This window comes from Protopterus annectens, chromosome 3.part0 (genome assembly GCF_019279795.1).
Source record: "Protopterus annectens isolate FY-2018-M chromosome 3.part0, PAN1.0, whole genome shotgun sequence".
Taxonomy (NCBI): Eukaryota; Metazoa; Chordata; order Ceratodontiformes; family Protopteridae; genus Protopterus; species Protopterus annectens.
The window spans coordinates 828,696,839-828,715,625 of NC_056731.1; the positions used below are offsets into that span (position 1 = coordinate 828,696,839).

At 37.2% G+C, this 18,787-nt stretch overlaps 1 protein-coding gene across 1 annotated transcript in view; it reads right to left on the minus strand.

Annotated features, from left to right (window-relative positions):
- Positions 1-18,787, minus strand: part of MYLK4 (myosin light chain kinase family member 4) — a 1,154,879-nt gene that overhangs the window by 730,081 nt on the left and 406,011 nt on the right. The window contains exon 2 of the mRNA XM_044065164.1: positions 7,311-7,581. Within this exon, the coding sequence (XP_043921099.1) occupies positions 7,311-7,581 (271 nt within the window). The remainder of the gene's footprint in view (positions 1-7,310; positions 7,582-18,787) is intronic.

Genomic DNA, 18,787 nt, shown 5'->3' on the forward strand with positions numbered 1-18,787 from the left:
CTTCCTTCTTCCTATTCTTCTTTGCAAGTTGTTGTGGACCTAAAAAGTAAAATCCCTGATTCCTGGAAGCCTTTTACAAGCCATTATTTTGGTGCGAAAAGGCTTTCTGGAATGTGATTGGCTTGTATTTGGGAGCTCTCATTGGCTCCTGTCCTCCTGAGACTCTTTACTTGATTGGCTCATAGACCGCATTCGTGATTGGCTGTATATGCGGTCTATGAGCCAATCAAAAACTGTGGCGTACGGCCAACACTCTGTAATGCAGAAGGGCAGCAGAGATATGCACTGGTTTGTATACTGCAATGCCAATTAGCAGTAATTGTGGTACACAAAACAATCTGAATCCTTGTACTGGAGCCATAGCTGCTCAATGTGGAACAGCGGAACAGTGGCTTCGCTTGTCATTAAATGCGAAGCGTTTTGCATAATCCGGAGCACTTGGATGCTCAGGACTGAGTATTCATGATGCCATTTGACTTGCTGATAATGCAGAAAATCTATCAGTAATTGGTAGGAAGATGCTTTGTATGCTAAACACCGGTCACCTGTTAGCAATCTGTGGGATACTGAGTACAGAGACAGAGCTGTGAGTCAGTCCATGTAGGACATATTTTTTAGACCTTATATCCTTTTAATAATGTATTTCTGTGGCCATTCCGTTGTTGAATGTGTCAGGACAGATGCCTGTCAAGGGGAGCATTGGACTCAATGGTTGGCCTAATGAGGGCTAAGTAAAGTGGGACAATGACATCTCGAGATCTAGACACAATCACTTTGTTTAAAATATAGAAGGACATTCTTACGACAATGAATACATGCTGGTTGAAGGTTAGGTCACTGTTCCCATAAGTTCCCAAATCCTGAACAACTGGTTCAACTCTTAGGTTGATTCATTCAATGATTTTTCAAGTTTCTAATTCTAAATCACACTACCATATCTTATACCTCAGAAGTAGTGCAACCCTCAAGACACTTTCCCTTTACTATGTCCTCATAGGCCTCAGTCTTTATACCATTTTAACTCATTACATTCGAGTGACACCTCCAGATGCATCTGCAGTTAACTGCTACTGACAGCTCTAGGCATCAAATATTGCTCATTCATATTTGTATCAATAATTCCAAAACCATGCTATGTACAAGGTTTTAAAAGATTTCATCTTAAAATTTACACAATGGCAAACTCAACTGCATTAATATTTGCCCTCTGTCTAGTGTAAATAAATAGATATTAACTGTTGTTTTTATGATATTAATTTATATAGATATAATTTTCACATTTTTCTAAATATCTGAACAACCAGGTAACACTGGCAGAACTCCTTAGCCTCAAAAGAAAACTAGATGAATAAAATGCTGCCAGCATTACGTGTATAACTTGAGTGGTTGTTGAGATAATGTAAGTTGTTTACAAAATAGTACAAATGTAATAGTTACTGTGTTTACTGTGATTTATAAAATTCAGTTTATGACCGAGAACAGAACACTGCCACAATAAAAATAGTTTGTGCTGAAGAGTTTGCCATGTATACTTTTTCATAATCCCTATAGTTCCAGGGATATGAACATTTGCTTGAAATGTGAGGACATAATTTGATTCTGTCAAAAGGCTTAGGCTCCACCCATTGGAAGTTACAGTGCAAACTTCCTGAGCTCCACTGGAGGGAATAACTTAAAAGTTTATAATTAGCAGCTCAGCACAAAGTGTTTTCTTTCCCACACTGAGACCAAGGGAATGGATCTTACAACCCTCTTAATAGATAACCTTTCCTGATCTATATAACTGCAGCAGACAATCAAGAACCTGTACTGGAAACAAATCTAAATCTAATTGCTTGAATGGGTAACTCTGGGTACCAGTTTTATTTACAGCTCTATACAAAGCAACTTTATTTACATGGTGGTAGCAAATAAATGTGTCTTGCATGCCTTTTTAACCTAAAGTCTGTGCATTTTAATTGTATTTATGTCAAAGCAGCAGACATTTGTAAGTAACATCTGTGTTTGTTAACTGTCCAGTGATAATGTGAACTCCCACTCAAGGGACCTTAATCTCTTTTGCAACTTACATACAACATGTTGGAGAAACAGGTAAGTATCACAGAGAAAACTATTTCTATGGAAACGTCTTCCACTCCACATAAAGCAAAGTATTTCTCTTACTCTATTCAAATTTCGTTTGGGCAAATGAATGGGAAAATGCAAATTTGCTCCTAGTTTAGCATCCATGTCCTTCATGGGCAAGGGCAACAAGTAAATGTTCCAAAATATCCATGTTCTGCCCACCTCTGGTTATTCATATGCAAAATATAAGGGGTAAAATCTACCACAGGAATGCAATGCCAGGCTTTTTAAGATCCTTGCAGATCAATAGCCTAGTAAGAAGCTATGAGTCTATGAATAAGCTTCTCTATCTCTAAATATCGTATGTAATTAATATTCATTCTAACTCAGTCCTATGTCTTCTTCTCCTGTGCATTCCAGTTTACAGTTGCAAAAGCATCCTTCAGCATCAACTCGCTTACATGGCAGTACCATAAAGGTTGAGTCACATAAACTAAATGTATAAGATGAAATCTAAGATTTCAACCACCCATATCTACACATATGTGTAGTGAACTCTACCACTATGTAGGGCAACGTACCACTGCTAATTTATCACTAACTTCTATCTACCATCTTTCCACCAGAGTGCACATGTACATGTAGATCAAGACAGGATGGGAGGAATGTCAAACTACATTAGTAGCAGCTGTTGTCTGGGAAAATCAAAAACCTATGAAACAGATTCATTTGAAAGAAGTATCACACACTTGGTTCTATAGTCTGTTTTCTAAGACATGCTTAATGTTCTTCAGACATTCTGCACACATTGCTTTCATTCTTGTAAAATAATTAATTACAAAATTCTAAAATTATACTAATCTCAAACACGATGATCTGTGCTACTTGTTTTTGTGAAACTATGTATTGTAACCTATATTTCATATTGTTTTTGATCTGTTAGTCACAACATTTTTACACACTATGAATTACAGGAAAATCATACAGCCCTAAAAGTGATGTCATTTCAAAGCATAAAATATTTCCTTGTTTATCTGGAAGTACAGCATTTGCTTACTTGAGGTTTCTGTGCAAACAGCAGAATGATAAAACTAAACACATTTCAGAAATTCCTTAGTAATTCATGAATTTCTTGTGCAATGTCATGCCACCCTCTAAATATTCCCAATAAAAAATACTGTGTATTGGGAATTCTGGGAATATTATTATACAGGCCTGGCCATGTTTCTGTGATGCACATGCTCAGTATGTGTCATTTGAAATGTCAGTATGGTACGCTAACAGCAGTATAAGATGTGAAGAAACCATGGAAATGCCACAGCAACGTTAAAGCCATATTGTATAATTGCAAGGAAAGATGACTCAGGCTAATTGTTTCAAATTAGCATTCCAGTTCCATCATGTTAAAATGTTAGCTTAATATCTGAAATTTGTATCTCATCTTGAAAGCGCTTGAAGATATACTCAGCGAGAGGTTCTCCCATTCGATTCTCGGCATGGCTTGGGAGTGCCTTCTGTGTGGAGTCTGCATGTCCTCCCCGCGGTTGGGTAGCGTTCGAAAGACATGCGTGCGTGAGACTGTAATAACACAACACATAAGAAAACATAGATAGGACACAGTGATATCACAATCAGCTTTGCATCATTATTAGCAGATGGCTTTCAAGTAGTGTCTGCTAACCCAAAATATCATTTTAATTTCAAACTACTAAAACACAGTGTATGGCTGTAATACAAAGTGCAAGAATGCTGAAAGTTAGAGCTGCAAAAGATCTTTAAAAGTAAGTTTTGGGGCTTTCTTACAAAGACCAAAGCACTTGGTTATTGTTCTAGGAACACTGCAATGTCTCTTACAGGTAAACAAGCATTAATAATGAGAGCTGTAAAATTCCAACAATGATAAATCATAAATAAGTAGCATGTCATGGCCTTACCTGATGGTGGCATTTTTGAATCCATCTTTCTCTGTTTTCCAGAGCTCTTTCAGAGATGCAGATATTTTGTGTCAAAAATGAAAATAAATCAAAATTCTTTCCATGCATCACGAAAGTTCAAACTTCATTTAATATGAAGATCTACGGTCATAAGTTCATCGTCTGCATGTCATCAAAGGTGAGCATATTCAGAAGCAGTATGTCACATCATTTTCAAGATAATTTTCTTACAAGGTTTTGCTACATGGCATTATCAAATGATTAGAAGAAACAGAACACCTGTCAGGTGGATGTCAAGTATTGCCACAGGTCTAGCTGCTACAATACACATTGTACCTATGTGGAATGCTTCATGATGTAGCACAGAACCAGGTGAGCTACAGGCTAACAGATACTGGACATGTTTTACTAAAAGATATTTAGAGCCTGCAAAACTTGTAGGCAGTACAGCACCACCAAAATGCCAGTCTGATTCTGAATAAATACACAGCTTTATCCATAGAAACTATTGCCTAAAAAATTCAATTTTAAACACCTGAGCAGTAATAAATGTTTATATTACCCCATTCATATGAAGGAGTGGTGATAATCTTGGCAGATCAGTAGGTTTATGTGTGGTAGAATTATGTAAATCAATGTCGACATCACAAGCAGAACCAGACTCAGTTATTTAAAATGTTTAGTACTGAGCATGCTCAGTGTCGTAGACATATCACAAGGTTCTGCAGCTAAATAGATCTGCCTGACTAATTCAACACAGCCCTAAAAAGTAGACCAAGAAAGTTCACTTGAAACAAGCAAGATTTCAACAAATTGATCCTCACACTTTGAATGAAATTAGGTTTAAAAAGCTGGTTTATCTTGAAGTTTGTCATCTCTTTGGAACTTTGATCTAGTATTTTGAGACAGTAAGTTCTTCAACTTAAATCTACCCAAAAATAAATCCAAGGAACCAGGACCATGAAAATGGATCACTTTTCTATTCCCTTCCAAGCAGATCATAACCAGTGCTTGCCACTGAATATGGCTGTTTTCTGATAATTAAGATCACCATTAATTTTGATGTGCCCATCACTTTCATGCAATTTCCAAAATGCATACTCAGCAAACATTTTCAATGGAACATGGTTGTTTTTTTCAGAGTCCTTTTACCACCTTAAACTGTGGAAAACAACAAAAATACTCACATGAAAGTCCATGCATTGGTTTTACCACAGCTTTTTTTTCTTTTGCATATTTTAGTTTCCATCAATAAATAAGACACCTTGAATATGATCACATAAGGGATACTACCTTTTTGAATTTTAGTTGAGCTTTCAACAGTCGATCATAACAGCCTGCTAAAATAGAGTTGGTTCAAACGGGGATCAATCCCATTACTGTTAAACAGATTTGTGACTAGCTATGCTGTACACTGAGGAAAGCAAAGAGAAAAGATAACGTATGTAACTGGATTAACATGGCTAGATGTGTCCCGCAGGACTCATTACTGTGGCTAATGCTGTTTACCTGAATGATATTCAGATGTGATAAATAAGGTATATAAATGACATTAAACTTATAACGTGCGTTGTCAGTAGAGAAGACCATGTCAAGTTATAGAATTGCTTTGTTCAGTCTTGAAGCTGTGTAAAAGGTAATAATCTAGACCTCAATCTTGAAAACGTATAAGCTCTACTAAGGAAAATATATGGCTGTCATGTTGTTAGGAGTGTATTAATACCAACAGGGAAGAAAAGTGTAAAGATCTGAAGTAACAGCAGATACAGGAATGAACTTTGGGGTACATTTCGACCTTATAGAATCTAAAGGAAACTGCCCCTTACGGGTACGCATGAAGTACAGGGACAGCAAGAATCAAGCATTCATTTTGTCATTGTATACCTCACTGGAGAGGCCTCTGTTGTGAGTTTGGAATGTAATTTGGCATCTTAATACAAAGGAAATAGCTAACAAATTACCAAAGAAACAGAGAACCTTTATGAAAAACAATAGTGGATCTGTCTGACACATCCTATGATAGGCTGAAGCAGATGATTCATTGTTACATGAAATGAAAAGCTGATTCAGACTTAAGAATTCAGAGTCTTAGGGATAGCGATGAACTTCTGTCTGAATACTTCAGACTTAAAGATATGCAGCATGGGCAAATGTGAGAGAAAGAGGCTGTGTGAGTGTGAGCAATTTCAAGACATGGAGAAGAAAGAGGTGGCTTAGTAGACACAATAGCCTCCGTTACCTATTTGGCAATCTTCAACAGGGAGAAGTTTGGGTCACTTTTAAACAAATTCATAAGTTTTAGGATTTATACTATATTCCTTTCAAGGACTTATTATTATATCCTTATGTTATACTATGTTATGTTACATTTTATATGTTACATGTTACATTACTTGTGTGTAATTTTATTTCCATTGTATGTTATACTCCCTGACACAATTTTATGCTTAAGTATGTTTTACCTTTCCACCCATTTTCTTGGGTTATTTGGGTTTTAAGTTTACCTTTGTCTCTATTCCCCAAAACCACTGCAGTATAATTGGTGAGCCTTTATTTATTACAAAGCTTTGTTTACTGGCCATATAACTAAATTGTATTTATTATGAAAGCAAAATGATTCCGTTTACAAAGAAAAGATCTCACAGCCACATTCCTGGTTACAAATTATGTTCAACAATAATCTTGCTGGATTACTAAGAAGAATAAGAAATCAAACCATGTAGCACATTTGTAATAATACTTTAAATGTACATGTGTGTTTATTTAAGCAATAAAAGGTGTTTCATCAAGGAATATCCTATGTTGCACACATTTTTCCATAATGCAGTCTGATACTGTGACACCTGTAACTGTGTGCGTGTGTGTGCGTGTGTGTGTGTGTGTGTGTGTGTGTGTGTGTGTGTGTGTGTGTGTGTGTGTGTGTGTGTGTGTGTGTCTTTGTGTGTGTACATTTATATGTGCCTTGCAAAGCCTTAGATTGTGTCATGTTTACATATAGAGACTTATTGCAGGTTATACCCAGTTTATATAAATCTGACTTATGATATGAAAAAAATGTTACACTGAATGTACAACACAAACAACATCTATCGAGCTTTCAATTAAATTTAGTAAAACTGATTTATTAAAAAAATATTTGTGACCTAAGTAAATTAGCCTTTGATAAATTAATTTATTAAACATAATAAAGATGTTTTTTGACCAGATTGTCTCAGGATAAATATATGGAATACCAGCATATCCATAATCACCATATATAAGAATCACTCTGATTCTAGTGCAACTGATAGCAATCGGGCAACTTCACTTTACCTCTGTATTCTCTGGAACAGGTTCCAACTTTTCTTCCCAGAATGTTCTCATGGTTTCTACTCTTTCCAGATAATGGAAGAAAGCCATTTTCCCAAGCCTTACGTCATTAGATCGTTTCTTGATTTCCTGCAGCCGCTTCATTTTTAAATCATCAGACATTTTAGCGCTCCTTTGGTGTGAGTCGTGGCTGTCCGGCATCTCATGTCCTGTTTTTGACATTGTATTACAGATTACTATGCGAGCATAGTAATGAGTCTCACTCTTGTTCACCCTAGAATATAGCAAAACACAAGCAAAATATATATTCTTGTTTGTTTTTACATGACAGTTTGTGCTCAGAGATACATTATATCATTTTTTTCACTTTTAGCTATATCTAAGGAAATGATTGAAGTATGTCAAAATGCATATGGATATGTCTAATCCACTGACTGTACAATATGTATAAAATTCAGCATCAGCACTAATTAGTTTTGCTGAGATGTACTGAGAGGTACTTAATAGCTGCCTTAATAAAACAGGCAGAAGGGAATTCTTTTAATAGTCTGATCCAAAAGAAGGTATTTCAAAACTGCATAGCATAACAAAATGTAAATGGATGTTTAAATGATGTTTCTGTACCACTAACTGAAAAATGTCTATTCAACTGTATCATTAAGGGCTTTTAAGAGACCAGAAATATCCCATAACTTCACAAGGATTTCGGCCATCTGACTCTTGAGGTTTATGTCTCATCATGTATTTGCATGTAAACTGTATGCAATACATAGCTTTGCTACCACTGTTTTGCATTTTGTCTATGTGTGTGTGTGTGTGTGTGTGTGTGTGTGTGTGTGTGTGTGTGTGTGTGTGTGTGTGTGTTGTGTGTATGTGTGTATGTATAGATATTATATAATAAAAAATGAAGAGCAAGGGAACCCAAAAAAAATCACCAAAGAGTACAACCAAGTCGTAGAAACCAAAAACAGTAGCAATTACCAGGGCTGTAGTCACTGATATAAAATCCTTTAATAAAATCCTTTACTAAAACAAAACATAAATGAGTGCTTTCGGACTTAAACTAAGTCCTTTTTCAGATTTATAGAAGCAGATAATATCACATTATTTTATACAAAGTCTAACCAATCTCAAAGTTGCTCAAGGCCACAACTTTGAAAACGTGGGAATTGAGTAAACAATAATAATTCATACCTAAAAATTTAATTTACATTTAAATTACTAAATTCATGTATATAAATCATGAGAGTAATTAAAAACAAATTAAAACCTAAAAACATGAAAGCTTTAGAACCTTGATATACACCCATCCAATCAAATAACTTAATCAGAAAAGCTGACTAATTAAAGCAGAGCAATGAAAACATCAGTTCATTGGTTCAAAATCTGAATTTTAACCACTGTGTTAGCAATGTCAAATGTTGATTGCACATCGTCAACACCTCTTGCGCAAACTCCGAACTCCAACTGTTGAAAAAGTCAAACTCCAATATTCTGAATTGTAAACTCTCAGCCCCTTTTTTGACCCATGTTAGCACGTGTTTTTAGGTGTGGAGTGGTCAGAAATATCAACGTTCTTTTTTTTGGTACTCTGAAAATCTGGCAGTACGGACTTGTCGTAAATTTGTCGATTGTGTGCACATTCACATAGTAAACCTATATTATATATATATATATATATATATATATATATATATATATATATATATATATATATATATATATATATATATATATATCAAAGAAAACTACAGCATCAATGTGCATATCTTCACTTTATTTAAAGTTCATATTAATATTCTGGTCCAAAATTAAAAGCAGATTGCAGTTTACCCCACAATAAGTGACATCTTCAGATGTATATAAATTAAAACAAGCCAAGACAAACTTTTAAAAGGAAGTAGAAAAGATGTCATCAAATAATTTTAAAGAGAGTGCATACTTATAGCAGATTGCTTCAAAACATTATCTTATCCACAGTATATACAATAATTGTATCCTACAATAAATTATGACTATATCCATAAAATTTAAATATTCATTCACTCTCAGTGTATGTAGGGCACTAAAATTAATTATCCAGAGTTTTTCTTTTTAATTTAAAACTTTACTCCAAGCAGACACATTAAATGTATGTTTATCAGTTTTATCCAAATCAACAAACATAAATTTTGTAGTATGTCTAATCATATTTTGTATAAAGTGCTCCTCTCATGTTGACACCTGATATCAGTCAAGTGTAGTGATATTCTTTGTTTATAACTCCTTTGTGTTTGCCCTGCATAAAAAGAACTGCAATTACAAACAGCAATATAAACTAAGCAACCTGTATTGCAAGAGATAAAGTGGCAAATATCATAAACCGTAATTGTATTAACTGTTTTAAATTTTTTTGTTGTACTAATAAAACAAAAATGGCAACTACCACATGGGAAACAGTCCTTTGTATGGGAGGCATCCTTTAGCCTAGTATTTTCTTTTGTGTCAAGTGACTAGTTATAATGTGAAAAAATATTGTCCCAAAATTTTCACTTTTCTGTAAGAAAAGTGATAAATTGATGATACATAATAAGAAAAAAATGTATCTATGATCAAAATATGCTAATGCTTCTGTATCTGTCTCTTAAACAGAGAAGCATTTGTGCCATAGGTGACCAAAAAGTAAACATTCTTAGCACTATCAATCCGAGTTGTTCTTTGCTAATATTCAAGTAAAGTGGACCTTGACTTCATACTAGATTGAATAATAGCCTCCTGTATCCTATTTTCCTTATAGCCCCTTTTAATAAACCTATTTGCCATATCTTTTGTCTCTATCATATTCTGAGTTTCATCACTTATAATACATCTTATACATAAAAACTGAGATTAGCTATAACATGGGCAGGATGACAACTTTTTGAATGTAATATTTGTTTCTAGTAAAGGACTTTCTATATAAATTGGTACTAAGCATTCCATCCAATAGCTCAGTAACTGCTACATCCTAAAAAGCCACAGTAAATAAATTATAAATAAAGGTAAAAGTCATTCCAAAAAAAAATAGTATTGAGATATTCAACAAACCCCTTCAAATTCTCAACCATAGAATCCCATAAAAGCCAGCAATCACATAACAACTGGTACTACATGGACATGTGTGATAGAAAATGGGATGGGAGACCATTGCTCCACACCTATAGTCAATTCCTCCCTAGTTAAATCCGACCACAAACTGATCACCATGGAAATCTTCATCTTACTGATAACCCCTGCAAAGGTGACCACCCTGAAAATCTTCTCTAAAGCCAACTTTGGCTCACCAAGTTCACAGATGACTGCAAACTGGATGCCATAATCAACTCTCCAGCTGACACAAACATCCTTCAAAAAGGTCTCGCAGAGATGGATAACTGGTGCCAGAGCCATGGTCTAAAGCTAAATGCCAAAAAGTGTGTAGTAATACCCTTTGGCAAAAACAATGTGCCCACAAATTACCACATAGGTGGTAACCCATTAAGTACAGAGAAAGTAATTAGGGATCTGGGGACCCAAGTTGATAGCGATCTCTCCTTTGACAACCACATTGCCAAAGTGGTTAGAAAGACCTTCTACATAGCCCACCTCATCATGAAAGGATTCACATCTAGATCAAGAGAGGTAATCGTGCCCCTTTATTCATCCCTCATCAGGCCCATCATAGAATACAATGCCCCCTTTGGGATGTACCTTACCTGACACCTGCAGCAATTAGAAAGACCCCAAAAGTACCTCACCAGGAGGATCAAGGGACTCAAACAGATGCCATATGCTGCTCGGTTAAAAAAACACCAGCTCTACTCAGTTGCATACCGCCTACTTCGAGGCGATATATGCCTGACATATAAAGCTATGTCCAACCCAGAATTAATGGACATGCTCCACCTCAGTAAATCTAAATCCCTTAGAGCCACGTGCTTGAGGGACTTGAATCTCAGCACAGAAATAAATAGAACATGCTGGAGGGACAGATTCATAACCCAGAGGCTCCCTTCGCTCTGGAATAGAATTCCAATTCATGTTAGGCAGAGCACCTCACTGACTCTCTTCAAGAAGAATCTTGATGAGTGGATGGGGGATCGTAGGTTTGTCCCAGGGATTACTTCCGTGTCACTATTAGACAGAGGCACAGTAAACTAAACTTTAAAAAGGGCACAGTATACTCAAATCAAGGGGTGGCGTAAGCCAAACACAATCGGGCTAGGCTTATAAATGCCCCAGGGCAGATAGCCTAGTATGAACCCATGAACCTATGAACCTATGAACTTTGGGCTCCTAAAAACAGAGGTGACTAACTTCTCGGCACCCATGCCAATGGAAAATAGCTGCACAACTGCAGAATCATATACCAGTGCAATGTACAAGCACGTACACAAATGCATGGACCTTGCCATACCATATAGAACTAAGACGCTCTCCTCCAAAAAAAGGAAGCCAATCTGGTGGTCCCCAGCCATCAATAAACTCTACAACAGGAGGAAGAAACTGTTGCAGAAAAAATAAAGTCACAAGACTGGAAAACCTCCCTTATCAATCTCAACAAAAAGCTGAGATCCCTTATCAAATCCTCTAAAGCCAGCTATGAAGGCAGAATTGCAGCTGACACCAAAACCAACCACAAAGCCTTCTATAGCTATATCAAAAACCTCCAAGGCAATACTCAGATTTGCTCTGAGTTATTGCACAATGACACCTCCTATACTGATACAACAGATATAGCCAACATACTGGCCGACAGATTCAGTGCCAATTTTACCCCTCCCCCCAAAGGCCCTATCACAATACCAGAAGAAAGCCTGGTACCCACCATTTCTGCAGCACAGATAAAAGCTGCATTGTCCAAAGCCAAGAATACAGCATCCATGGGACCTGATAATATCCCTGGCTACATCCTATATGAGCTACAAAATGAACTGGCACCACATCTGTATGCCCTGTTCAATCACACCCTTACCTCTTATTATGTCCCTAATGAATGGTGCACTGCTACAGTCATCCCGATTCATAAAGGGGGAGCAACTATAGACCCTGATAACTAACGGCCCATTAACCTGATGAGTCTGGTATGCAAAGCTATGGAGTGCATCATCATGGACCTGCTTAACAAAGATATAGGCAATCTCCAAACTCTTGACCTCACACAGTTTGGCTTTGTCAAGAGGAGAGCCTGCCTGCTGAGCCTGTTTGACTTCTTCGAGGCAGTCACCAAGGCTGTGGATGAGGGTAAGGCAGTGCATACAGCCTACCTTGACCTGGCCAAGGCCTTTGATACCACTCCCCACTCAGGTATCATTGATAAACTCATTAAACTAGGCATCAACCCTTATATCATTAGATAGGTTGCAAATTGGCTCACAGACAGAACCCACAGAATGAAAGTTGCGGATTCCAAGTCAGACTGTTGACCAGTGACGAGTGGAGTTCTACAGGGCTCGGTTCTGGAGCCTCTCCTGTTTGGCATCTACTTCTCAGAAGTCCAGGCCAACACAGAAGGACTCTGGCTGACCAAGTTCGCTGATGACTGCAAGCTAGGAGTCATTATCAACTCCTCGAGTGATGCAGACATCCTATAAAAGGGCCTCTCAGAGACTAATGACTGGTGTCGGAACCATGGCCTGAAGCTTAACACCAAAAAATGCTTTATCATCCCCTTTGGAAAAAAACTCACCCTGACAATAAATCTGTGTTAGAAGACACACCAGCTTTCAAACCAGAGTTACTTCTATAAACAGAACATTTCCATGTGCTAGAATCACTTGCATTCTCATTACTACTGTCAGCCACTCACCTCAGAAACACACATTCCCTTTGTGTGTACACCAAGTAAAAGCTATACCTGCTCTATAATCATTTGAATTTCTTTTAATTGTTTTCAATTTCCTTGTCTTTAATTATTTATGTAAAGCATCAACTGACTGTAAATAGTCTTGTGCTAATAAATCAAACAGTTCAAGATCTTTAAACACTTCAAGATTTTCAAAAGCTTTTACAGCGAGCTCATTCAATTTAACAATTTCATTTTTGTGTTTGATTATACATATATAATATATATATATATATATATATATATAGAGAGAGAGAGAGAGAGATTAGAAAGTGCACTGTGCAAAAATATTTGATAAAGCAATAATTACTCCATGAAAAAATCAGTAAAAATATATTTATATGGCTATGTTGCTAAATTGTAAGGTAAAACAATTAATGCAAGATATTTATTTCTAACTTGTTTGCTTTGAATATCACTTTAATTCACCAATGTTAAATCTATTCCCTGTTCAATAAAAAGTCTGTCAAAATTAGTAAAATATAGATTTTACCTAGCTGGCTGCATGATATAAAAGGATAGAGCCATGATTATAATGTAGATGACTTACATTTAATTGTTAGTCTAGGCACTGGAGGAGATGACCTCGGAGGGAGAGAGTGGGCAGCCAATGCCAGCTTGCCCATTAAAGGGGGAGAGAGAAGCAGTCTAGTCAGCTGTGGCATGGACTGTCACAGTGAAGTGTGACTACAGTGTGCAGCAAGGGCTGTCACTATGAAGTGTGACTACAGTGTGCAGCAAGGCCTGTCACTATGAAGTGTGACTACAGTGTGCAGCAAGAACTGTCACTGTGAAGTTTGACTACAGTGTGCAGAAAACAGGCTGTGGAGTTGCAGATAGATCTGCCATGCTGAACTAAGAAATAGCCTTCTGATGGGGCAGGTAGATAAGTGTTAATGCCCAATGGAATAAAATTTAAAACATGCTCTCATATACGTGAGCACTTATGTTAGCTACCTGGGTGTGTACTTAGAGCTTCACAAGAAAACTTTGTTGGCTGCCTGGATGATGGTCTCCCAAGATTGGTCCTTGCCCCAAGAGTTGATTGATTACAGAACTGCTGATGGTTTGCAGTTAGAGAGAATAAAAGGGATAAAAACATACAAAAAATGTAATTGGTTCAAGTAACAGAGAGGGGTAAAGCCCTGACTTTGTTCTGAGCAACCATAGATCAGTTAGCAGCTCGGCACATCAGGGACTTGCAGGGGAGAATGGCCATGCCTGCTTTGTGATGACAGGGTGGCTCTGGGACATTCACTGCCACAATCTCTTACAGGAGGGTTAGCACTGCAAGAGATTGTCCCTGTCATGGGTACTGACCTCAAAGCCACTTTGGCAGTAGCTCTTATTGTGAATGAGCAATAGGATGTACCAATATCAGGAAGGGCATTGGGATACCTGATGCAGGCATGGCTGACCGTACTCATCAGTGAACTAGGTGGCTGCTTATGGGACCACTCATCTAGGTGCACCTTTCTGCCCTTTATTTATTATGGATTTTTCTGATTTCTGTAATTAAAGAAAAATAATAAATATAAATACATAAATAAATAAATAAATAAATAAATAAATAAATAAATAAATAAATAAATATGCAAATAAATAAGTAAAGGGCAAAAAGGCTCCCCTTGTTGAATATCATACTATGGAGTAGTTGCTGACCTCTTATTCCTTTCCATCAGAGCAAGAAGTAGAAAGCCAAGGCATATTAAACAATAAAGGAAAGTGGGTATTCACTGTGGAGGATACTAGGAGTAGCCATTGAGAGTATGAGGTCATTTATTTAATCCTGGCAAGCGACCAGGCATAACCAGTAGCCACATCTGCAGAACAGGTGCTCCACCTGCCCTGAAAATGTGTTCACTGCTAATGGTCCCTGATTTCACAGAATGGCCTTATTCTTCTTATACATGTGTGTGTGTGGGGGGGGGGGGGGTGAAGTCTATTTAAGAGTAGCAAGTTGACCATATTTTCTCTCACTTTTCATCACAAGCATCAACAATGCACATGACATACAGCCATGTTAGGAGGCCTAGCAGGAGTAGGATATGAGTAGAACTAACTAATGATTGGTATAGTAGCACAGTCAGCAGTGTTGCCATCTCACAGGGCATAGCTCTGGTTGATTTCTTGACTGTGGCTTCTTTTGTGTGTAGTCTTGATGCACTCCCTGTATCTGCCTGACTTTAGCCATGTGCTGCGGTTTCTTCCAATGCATCAAAGATGTCACATTTTTTTGACAAAAAAGCATTTGATACTATCCCTCATTCATGCATAAAAGAGTGCTTAAAAATGTATAAGATACACTCCATACTGATCAACTACATCACAGTGACCATGAAACAGTGGGAGACCACTTTACAATTAAGCCATGATAAAGGACATATTATTATCTCAGGGATAACAATTCTAAGGGGGATATTCCAGGGTGACTCTCTGTCACCATTGCTATTCTGCCTTGCCATTAACCCATTAAGATTTTTACTTAACAACTTAGGCCATGGCTACAATTTGGCTCCTAAAAAACAACAAAAGTTTAAAGACTTCTCATCTTCTCTTTGTCGATGATTTAAAACTGTATAGCTCATCAGATGAGCAACTGAAAGCACAACTGCAAGTTGTCAGAACTTTTTCAGATGATATAAGAATGTCATCTGGTCTTGATAAATGTGCAAAAGCAACCTTTGAAGCAGGAAAACTGCAACTCCAGGTAAATATCAGTTTGGAACAAGAATGTGATACAAAAGAATTTGAGCAAGAGGGAGTGTATAAATATTTGGGAACTGATGAAGGCTCAACAATAAAACATGAACAAATGCAAATAAAACTTAGTAAGGAATATTTCAGAATACTTAAATTAATCATGATAACAGCACTGATACCTAGGAACAAAATCCAAGTTATAAACCAATTTGTTCTTCCTGTCCTAACCTACGGTTTTGGAGTGATTGACTGGCCTCAAAATGTGTTGGATAGATTAGATAGGAAAACAAGAAGGATGCTTCACACATATCTGCTGACCTCACAAGACCCAAACCTAGTGAAATCTAAGATGACTTCTCTGCTTAATCTAGCAGAAGCTTATTGGCATCAAGTAGGAATGGAAATCAAACCAGAAGTAGATAAAAATCAGGCAGCAACTGAATGTGCCAAAAAACAAAAGAAAGAATATAAGGTGAAGGATCAGGTGGGAAGGCAAGAAATGTGGAAAAAGCATAAATATAATTGCAAGTATAGAAAACTCCTGGAACAACCTCATGTTGATCAGGATCGAACACAAGAATGGTTAAGGAGAGGCGAATTCAAACCAAGAAATGAAAGGTTAATATTGGCGGCCCAAATAGTGGACCATACATGTTTGTTTATAAAGTCCACTGAAAATGTGGGAGAAACAGACAAATGTAGGTTTTGTAAAACCGAATTGGAAACAGTTGCACGCCTTGTTGCTGGTTGCAACATACTAATGGCAGAAGAAGGACTGTATACTGAAAGGCGTAATAATGTGGCGAGACTATTGCACTGAGGATTGTGCAAACATTTTGTACTAAAGGTGCAAAAAAGCAATGGAAACGTGAGTCACAAAGCATCATAGAAAATGAAGAAGTCTACATCACATGTGATCATTCATTACCAACAGTTCAAAAGACAGATGCTAGAAAACCAGATACAGTGGTCAAAGAAATGAAGACTAGAGTAGCACTGATCAATGAAATTACCTCACCCAGTGACTACAGTGTCTTGCATACAGAGAGAGACACAAAGTCATAAAATATTAGGATCTGAGAGCAATGTGGAAGAAAGATACCGACACAGTTCCAATAGTAGTAGGAGCAACAGGTCTTATAAAAAAAGAATTTACAATCATATTTAGATATGTTACCAATACATGTAACTCCATATGAACTGCAGAAGGAGTCATTACTGGGCACATTGCGGGTGCTGCAAAGGGCACTACTAGCTGACATCAAAGATTGAATCAATAGTAATTTCATGAACTTTAATCATACTTTGACTTAGGAATGGGGTCCATTCTCATGATGCTATTATTCCCTTCATGGTATTAGAAACTCAAAACACTTGGAGAAATTAAAAAAAGTGAATTTGCATGCCTCCAGTTTGTCTTTGGGTAAGGGTATGTGTGTGTGTGTGTGTGTGTGTGTGTGTGTGTGTGTGTGTGTGTGTGTGTGTGTGTGTGTGTGTGTGTGTGTGTGTGTCTGTATGTGTATGTGTGTAAGTTTGTCTGTGCACATCTTATTCTTAGCTTGATCAGGACCGATGTCAGTATGGATGCACTTGTGTGAAAAATCAGTATAGATTGTGTCAGACCTGGATTTCAGGGGCAATAGCTGTGTGTGTGTGTGTGTGTGTGTGTGTGTGTGTGTGTGTGTGTGTGTGTGTGTGTGTGTGTGTGTGTGTGTGTGTGTGTGTGCACCTGTGTGTCTGTGTGTGTGCATGTGAGTGCCTGTGTGTGTGTGTGTGTGTGTGTGTGTGTGTGTGTGTGTGTGTGTGTGTGTGTGTGTGTGTGTGTTTGTGTGTGTATGTGTGTAAAAAGTAATACCACTGATTTTTATCTGTGCACACTCAAAATATTGCATGGTACATATCTAACTCTTTTCTAAAATCTACTGCCAATCATTAGCAGACCGGAGTTCCGCTGTGGCGACCCCTAACCGGAAAAAGCCGAAAGACAAACGACGACAACAACAACATATATAACTCTTTTCTACGTAGCAGTAAAAACTGTGAGTCATTATCTTTTAAAAATAAAGCATAAAATGCATCACAAAACAGATAGAACCTAAGAGCTTTCTGTTCCTGGTTTCACCCATACCTTAGTTTGTATAAATAGAATTCTTACATAGGCTTAGCAGTAGTCTCTGTCCTTAACCTTATTTATTCAAAAACCTGACCTACTCAGAGATATGCACAGAAGGTCACTGTAGCTGAGGATGGGAGGTAAGAACAGTGTGAAAATCACTACTTTAATTTTCCTTAAAATAAAACCTCTGTGGTGTGCATAGAATGTTACTATATCTTGTGTGATGCCTGAGGACAGTGTGGCCATTATTTCTTTAACTTGCCTGACAAACCTCAGTGGTACACAGTAGATCACTGCACCTTGTCTAGGGAAAGTGTACTGTTTAGAAGTAACAAGCTGGAATACATTATTGTGACTGTTATTTTTTTTTTTCACTTTCCTGGCAATTAAACATTAGATGCATATATACATGTTTTTGTTTAGGGGGTGTATAGGGGTAAAGAGGTATGCTGCTATGTATGTCTGACAGCAACAAGTTGATATATGTTACTGCATTCTAAAGTCTGACATCAGAATGACACACAGACGATGTTTGTCTTTTGGGGAGTAGTGATGAGGATGCATACTATACATATATTTGACAGCAGCTATTTGAAATATATGACCGTGACTATTTATACCTTCAACTCAGTCAACAGCAGATGGATACATAGAAGCTAACTATCTTTTAGTGGCGGCAGTAGAGAGGTAGACCTTATTCTTAGATTAGATTTGTTTATCCTTGGAAGCATTTGTCTGCTCAATTTGAGAACTGCTATATTGTCAGACACAAGTTATGTCTTTCTTGAAAGAAAAAAAAAAAAAAAGACTGAAATTCTT